The sequence below is a fragment of the Tribolium castaneum genome, chromosome 8 (assembly GCF_031307605.1).
Source record: "Tribolium castaneum strain GA2 chromosome 8, icTriCast1.1, whole genome shotgun sequence".
In the NCBI taxonomy this organism is placed as follows: Eukaryota; Metazoa; Arthropoda; class Insecta; order Coleoptera; family Tenebrionidae; genus Tribolium; species Tribolium castaneum.
Window position 1 is genome coordinate 67,503 of NC_087401.1, and position 8,690 is coordinate 76,192.

The 8,690-nt window shown below is 39.9% G+C and overlaps 1 protein-coding gene across 1 annotated transcript; it reads left to right on the forward strand.

Moving 5' to 3' along the window:
• Window positions 1–629: 629 nt before the first annotated feature.
• LOC103315081 (uncharacterized) lies at window positions 630–1,610 on the forward strand. The gene has a single exon (XM_008202861.2). It carries the CDS (start codon window positions 630–632, stop codon window positions 1,608–1,610), a length of 981 nt encoding a protein of 326 aa, XP_008201083.2.
• The last annotated feature ends 7,080 nt before the right edge of the window (window positions 1,611–8,690 follow it).

Below are 8,690 nucleotides of genomic sequence, written 5' to 3' on the forward strand. Positions count from 1 at the left end.
GAAAATAAATATTATAATTGCATAATATAATATATTATGCAACAAAAGGCACAAACTATCACCTGCACTATCAGTCAAAATAAGATGGTACTTACCCATTATTAGTTCTTTATAAAACAACTGGTGGAACTGAACTAAATTAAAACTGAAGACGCTTTTTAAGAACACAGAGTCGGAAGGAGGAAGGGTAGTGTCACATGATTGTCCCTTATCTTTTATTGAAATATCTACATCAGACACTAAAATAATTGTCTGGAGGATAAAAATTGTGAAAATTCCCAATAATTCTATAGTCCACAGGTTTAAGCAAAAAAAAAAAAAATTTTATAAAGTTCACGTTACGATATTTACATTTAAATCAAATCAAAAACGGCTGAAAAATATGGAATTTTACAGCTGAACTCGTAACGAATCCATCGTTGTAATTAAGATAAGACAATCTAATATATCCGTTCCTTTGTAGGTGCCGTATCCAAAACGGACACAATAATTTAAAATTCGTGGATTGAGAAAACAAATAAAATTACTGTGAAATTTAGAAAATTCTGAGTTGCAAAATATAAATTAACTTCAAAAAAAATATATATATATATTAATCCGGTAGAGTTGCGTTCATTCACAAAGACGAAATGTCCGGTTCACAACCTTCGATTCACAATGATGACGACCATCATCGTGAAGGTGAAAATCCTCGACCAGAATTCAATCGTCAGGGAGGCGACGGTAGGGCTGGGGGACCACTAGGGTCAGCAGCGGCCGCATCTCATTTGATACCCACATATTCAGGTGAAGGGTCGGTAAAAACCTTTATCAGTTTTGTGGAGGATACTGCAGAGTTAGAGGGGTGGACAGAATTGCAAACGGTCAAGGTGGCTCGTCTGAAATTGCAAGGACCAGCTCGACGCATGGTCGAGTGGAATGAAGAACTACGAGGCATCGATTGCACTTGGAATCGATTAAAAGCTGCGTTGATTCATCGCTTCGAGAAAAAAATCTCAGCCGTGGACGCACTGCATCAATTTCGCAAATGCAAACAGCGAGTTGGCGAAACTGTTACCGAATTCGCTGAACGTCTGCAGATGTTGGGAGCAGCGACAATTAAACGCACCGGAGATCAAGCAAGGGATCGATGGGCCAGGACCAATCTGCAAGCCGAATGTTTACAGCAATTCTTGGAGGGATTGGCAATGCCAGTACAACAACGAGTAATGTCATCTAACCCCGACGCTTTCGAAGAGGCGGTCAAAAAAGCCCTACTCGAGGAGCAAATTGAAGACCGGCTAAAAAAGAAAACAATGCAACGAGGGATAGTTGCTGAAGAAAAAACGGAATTCGGTCACGGTCAACAGCAGGTTCAGAAGCGCTCTTATCAATCCCAACAATATCGACAAATCACATGCTTCGGTTGCGGAGCTAGGGGACACTTTAAATCGCAATGTCGCGTATGTTTTACCTGCGGGAAACCGGGTCATTACAGTCGGGATTGTTTTTCGCGTAATCGCCAACAAAATACGGCAAGAGGGCAGGGTCGCAACGAAAATAGGAACGCGCCTTTAAACGGGAAAAGGGCCGTGCCCCAATCGCACGGTGCGGCCCGCACCAGGAATTAAAACCCGATAGTAATACCTCTCAACCCCGTATTTGCAACATCAAGATTTCCAATAGCGGAATATTATGATATATTTCGTGTACCAGATCAACGATTAACCAGTACCACGGAAGTAAAACATAGAATTATTACAGAAGATGTACCTCCAATTGCGAAAAGACCTTACAGAGTACCTTATCATAGAAAGGACATTTTGGATAAGGAAATCCAAAACTTGCTGGACAATGACATTATTCAAGAAAGCACGTCGCCTTGGTCAGCTCCGGTAATTTTAGTGGAGAAAAAACGTCACCCAGGAGAGGAATCAGAATTCAGACTTTGCATCGACTATAGGGAACTAAATAAAGTTACAAAACTTGATTTTTTCCCTCTACCACTGTTGCAACATACTATTGATCAATTAACCGACTCATGTCTATTTTCCATAATGGACATGGCAAGTGGTTATTTTCAAGTTGAACTTCACCCCGATGACAGAGAAATCAGTGCATTCAGCACTCCCACAGGACATTACGAATTTAAAAGAATGGCGATGGGGCTACGAAATGCACCCAGTACATGGCAGAGGCTCATGTACACGACATTCTCGGGAATGGTCGGTCTGGAATGTCTGGTTTACCTGGATGACGTTATAGTATTCAGCTCATGGGATTGTACGGAACATCTTAGACGATTAAGGAATGTATTTGAAAGAATGCGAAAAACCAATTTAAAGTTTAAGCCGACTAAATGTAATTTCATGCTTAAAGAAGCCAAATACTTGGGCCACATAATTTCTGCCGAAGGAGTAAAAACAGACCCAGAGAAAACAAAAGCTGTCGAACAATACCCAATTCCTAAGAATCAAAAGGAAGTTCGTGCCTTCTTAGGACTCTGTGGTTTTTACAGAAAATTCATCCATAATTTTGCAACTAAAGCCAAACCTTTAACAGAATTAGTCAAGAAGGACACTAAATATCAGTGGAAGCAAGAACAGGATGAAGCGTTTAATAGCCTTAAGCAAGCCTTACTCACGCCACCAGTACTCAAGTATCCTGATTTTCGACGGCCTTTCATTTTAGCAACAGATGCGTCGGGAATTGCTATCAGTGCAATTTTATCGCAAAAATACGAAATCGAACATCCAATTTGTTATGCAAGCAGAAGCTTGAAGGACGCGGAAACCAGGTACAGCACGATTGAACGGGAGGCATTGGCCATTGTTTGGGCTGTCAAATACTTCCGTTGTTATTTGACAGGTGCTCGATTTACTATAATTACGGACCATCGACCTTTAAAATACCTTTTAACAATAAAAGAACCTAGCTCACGCTTAGCTAAATGGGCTATGTCCTTAACCGAGTTCGACTTTGAAGTTCAATACCGTCCAGGAAAACAACATCATGTTGATGCTTTTACCCGCATAGAATACCCGCAAGAGGAAATGTCGATTCAAGCCATACAACAGGATTGTACTCCAATTATCTATAACCTGGAAGAGATCAAGAAAGCCCAAAGCGAGGATAAGGACATTCAATCCTTGTTACTACAAGAGGGATACTACCAATCTCCTAATGGATTATGCTACAAGGAACGACTGGATGGAGAGCGACATGATAAATTATTGGTGCCCAAAACAATGCAAAGAAGAATCCTTCAATTGTACCATGATTCGCCTTTTATGGCCCATGGTGGACGCACCAAAACAACTGAATTACTCAAGCGAGAGTTCTATTGGAAGGGTATGACAGAAGACGTGAGAAAATATTGTGAAGGTTGTGATTCATGTAACATCAGGAAAAATCACCCGATACCAGCAGCGGAAATGCAAACAATGCCTGTACCCACTTGTACATTTGGACTTGTCTCAATGGATATCGTGGGACCACTTAATGTGACCAGTAGTGGAAACAAATACATTTTAACTTGCATGGATTACCTAACCAGGTATCCCGAATGCATGCCAATAAAGGACATGAAAGCAGAAACCGTCGCTAGAGCTTTCATCAATAACGTAATTTTACGGCATGGAACACCTAGAATTCTTCTAACAGATTGTGGGACACAATTTGTATCCGACTTATTCACTGAGGTTTGTCTGAAACTTCAAATAGAGAAAATTCAAACAAGTCCTTACCGTCCTTCAACTAACGGTGTGATCGAAAGGATGCATCACGTTTTAAAAACAATGCTTTCTCATTACGTCACAGAAGAAGAAAGTGATTGGGACGAGATGTTACCCTACGTTCTTATGGCCTATCGAAATAGAATACATGATGCAACAAATGAATCACCTTTCTTTCTAATGTTCGGTAGGGATATGGAACTTCCATTCTACACTCTCATTAAACCCGATCGCGTTAGATACAATCTTGACAGTCACTATCCCGAAGAACTCATGGCACGAATGAAAAAGGCTCTACTCCAAGCTGCAGATTATTCAGAAGCAATAAATTTCAAACGACGGGATCGTTTAAACAGAAACCGTAAACTCCGAGATTTCCAAATTGGTGATCGAGTCTACCTATACACACCTGCAGTAAAAGGCAAGAAATTAGCGTCGAAATTCTACCCCAAATGGACGGGACCATTTAGAATCATCGCTCAAACAGGCGCAGTTAATTATAAGATCAAGGAAGTAGGAGGAGTAAAAGAACTTCTAGTACACGCTGATCGTATAAAACCATAGAAGACAAATCAACAGGAACTTCAGAGGAACCAACAGGAAGAAACACCAATTCAGGATACAAAACCCGAATCAAGCGATAATGAAGATCAGCCCGACCCCCCAGAAGTACATGACCACTACCATCTAGGAACGTGGTATCCTTTCAGAGAGGAAGACGGGGATGACCCAACCACCTCTTCAAGCCAGGTTACAGGAACTTCTACCATAACTGATCTTGAATGGGATGGACAGTTCGACTACGGACACCAGGATGAATTAACCTCTGAGGATGAGTATGAAGATGCAATAGACTATCCAGGGAACTTTGTAAATCAAGAAAACCCTCACCACACCAGAAGTAGAGGAAATGTTCCAGAACACCCTTGGGTTTTGCGAAGAGCCATATAATATATTGAGCAATAAAAATATTTAAAATTAGCCTACGTAACTTAGATCTCGATTAGAATCTAGATAAGATAGAACTCAAACCCTCTCAGAAGATAACGGAAGAATTTCTATTGCAGATTTACCGCTCATTCTCGTCTTGGTGGGCTGTATTATGGGAAAAACAAACTCCCTCATCGCATATGATTGTCAAAATGCATCTACTAACATCACTGTTGTGTCACTAAACGACGTATCTCCGTGCCCAGATCCCACCCTTAGTTACAATTCAGAACCCAAGTCCATACAAGTAATCCAGAAAAATCAATTTGAAAAAATACACGTGAAAACTTGTCTAATGGAAGTAACTCGTCTAATCATGCACTGTGGAATGTTTAGTCACTCCAGCATGGTTTCACGCGGCTTATACACCTATCTCCATAAGACAGGACGAGATGGCTGTCTTGGCATCCATGAACATCAAGAATATCGCGGATTCTATGGACATGTCTTCTCAGGGTTAACCCCTAATAGTACCAGTGGAGGAACAATTACAATAGCCGGAGGTGTTAGCATGGATGGAAAATGTACTGGGACTAGTTACACCGACAATGGAATAACTTGGGACGACGTGGTCGTTACGGCTTCGGTAAAAATAACTGTTCAAGACTATGAGGCCAACTTGAAGCTGGATCAGGACGAAATAAGTTTGCGAGGAGGAGTTACTTGTTCATTCCTGACGGGATACTGTATCGACGCTGTCATTGGAGAAACTGTCTGGAATCCAGTAGCGTTACCAGACTGTGAAAAATATTCAGTGATATTTTGCGGAAGGGGACACATAATTCGTCAGGTGAACGACCCTCAAGCCACAAGCTACTTAGTGGTGGAGCAGGGCGATAAAGTATTTGCATTATCACTCATGAAACCCGATGCGGTGTGTGGAATGCGCGTTTGGCAAACTGAACATCCTAAATTATTAGTGACAGAAACCGAACCGGAACTCATTTCACGAAATTGGAAACAACAAGTTACCACCGAAAACATCGATTTAACAGCTTATATCAATTCGAAATTCCTCTACATGGAACAATCACTGAAGACTTCAATTGACCGTGCCTATGCCTACACCATCCATCGAAGATGCCTTCTTAGACGAGAAATCTTAAAAAATCGATTGGTGTTGGCACCTTTATCTCCAAATGTAGTCAGCACGTTGGTGAAAGGACAGCTTGGATTTATTGGGAAGGTCGCGGGGGAAGCCTTATACATTTTGCAATGTGTACCTAGGGTGGTAGAAAGAGAAAAGGGTTGTTACATGGAACTGCCTGTTAAGGTGGATAACGAGACCTATTTTATGTCACCAGTGACAAGAATTCTTCAACGTTATGCAGAACAAATCGAATGTAGCACTCTAGTACCACCATTGTACAACATTAATAATCGTTGGACAAGCTTCAGTCCCCACCCTGGCGTTGGAATTTCACCTGTAACTCTAACCATGGATACAGAAGGACATCTTCCTTTCAACTCCATTCAAAGCTTGGGAACTGGAGGCCTCTATACACCTCAAGAGATTCGTGAAGCTCAACAAGCTATGCTATTTGGCTTTGAACGAACAGCGATTTCAAATATTTTAGCACGCAAAGCCTTAGGTCAACCCATCGAATCACAAGGAGTCTCAGTGTTATCAATGTTTACAGCTGATGAAATTGAAAAACTGGCCGAAACCACCTTACAAAAAATGTGGGGATGGTTTAGTTGGATAGGGAACATCACTAGCGGAATGATTGGACTTTATATGATCTGGAGAATATTCAAGTGGTTACTTGAAGTAGTCATCAATGCTATTGCTATACATCGAACACATGGATGGTCATTTAAACTACTCGCAAGTTTCTGGGACAGTCTAACACTATGGTTTCTTCACTTCAAGCATAGAAAGGAGGTTGCCAGGCATTTAGATGAAAGAATTGAAACTTCGACTATTCCATTAACAAATATTGTTGCTGAGAATGAACCACTAACTTTAAGTAAATCCGAACCATGCCTCGACGCGTTACATTCGCGAAATATTTATCCGGAATTAAATGCGAGTTCATCCCGGAACATAAGTTTTAAGGATAATCCTTCGGAACCACCGAAGAAAACGTGGGTTTGAAAGCAAATTAATCACGTTCTTATAATAGTAGTAGTGATATCAAAAAAAAAAAAAATACATAAATATAAAGATAATAACAATATTAACTGATAATAAAAATTACTAATAATAATAATCAAATTTGATTTTTAGTCAAATAATGGAAAATATTACTCTTAAATATTAAGTTGGAAAGTATTGATAACAAACATAATTAATATGGGATATATATATATATATTTTTTTTGAATTTCATGTAGTGGGTCGTAGTCATAATTAATTAGAAAATAATAGAGTTGGTTGAAACATAAATCGGGTTTAAGTTAAATAATCACTTATATCAAGGGAAGCGTCATGGAATTAGAACCCATGGGATACCACACTCAAAGGGTTACCAAAACCAACATGAGAATTGGTATCCAGTGATCCAACCTATTGCGGACCACCCTTGGTTAATCAACTTAACCATTGCCACACAAGAGCCACACCCTTTGCCAGGCTCATGGGATATTACTTGGAGGGAAACTGAATCTAAGAGATGGGGCATTGTGGTTACGCAAGATTTCCCCATACCACTCGCTTTCAAATGTGGAAACGAATACGAGATCCAGGCAGTGAGAAGAAGTCCTCATTCCATTACAGTGGATTATACGCAAACTATTCTCTATAATCAACCCTGTCCAGAGGTTTCAGACACCTCATTCACTAACTTCTTGAAATACCCTGTTCATACAGTACCTTGGATTCTTCCAGTTCTTCTCACGTTTACTGCATTAGTATTCCTGCTGTGTTGTCTTTTATTGGGCCATATGGTTAAAAACTCACAACAAGGGAAGACACAATGACCAAAACCAAAATCAGGGTTCTACGTATCATCGTTGCTCCAGTATAGCACCTGATCCAGAGGACCCACCAAACGAAACAACTCCAACCAGAGTGGACGTACCATACGATGTACCGCATTCTCCACCAAGAGCCGTGTTCACTCTGCTACCCCACTTCACTCCAGAGAAAGCAATAGAAGCCATTGATATATTAGCCAAACTACAGCCTCCACCAAAATACTTTCACCACCGTTGCCGATGTGTAAAAAGACTACCCAAGATTGTTGAAGAAGTTCACTACGCAAACATTGGTGAGTGCAAAGAAGTAAGTGTGTGTAAAAGTGACCGCGTACGCGAATAGTTTATCCGAACGTATCAACCCTTGTAAACCCGAGCCATCCTACAGTTTGCTATTGGAATGGAATAATTGTTTTTTTTTTAATCAATCACATTAGTAACGGTTCCAATAGGAAAAGAAGGATGTTTAGAATAAGTTTAAGGAAAAGCCATGGGTTATTTAAGAACCCATGTTTTTGTTTTGAGGGGGGAGTGGTTGTGACGGGCCAAAAGGCCCTTGTTTATTTCAAAATTAGGCAATACACAAATGTCGCAATTGTTCCATATTTACGTCAATTAGATTAAAAAGGGAGCAATTACCAGAAAAAAAAAACAAAACTATAAATTACTGATAAAATTTAAACACATTAAGAAAAATTCCAAAATTATTACATAAAACAAAGAAAGTCGCTCGTCATCGTGGATAATTTCACTAAAATATCACAAGAGGTTAGGGCTAGTTCATGGAATTTTGTTAGATCCGGAAAACAGAGTCATAAATTAATAAATTGATAACAAAAGCTGGACACAAATCGGATATAAAAGCTGACCAACAAAACAAGTCACGAATGATTCAGACTTATTACTTCTGAATGCATAGTCGCTAATCTCAAGTGAATAAAATCACTATACGTGACGATTCGTGAAGTTTTATTTTTGGGTGTTGAGACTTGTGAAATTGGTACTACCAGTTCCTCCGGGAAAATGAGCTGTAAGTGTTATTTTTCTTAAATCCGATTGTTTCAACAA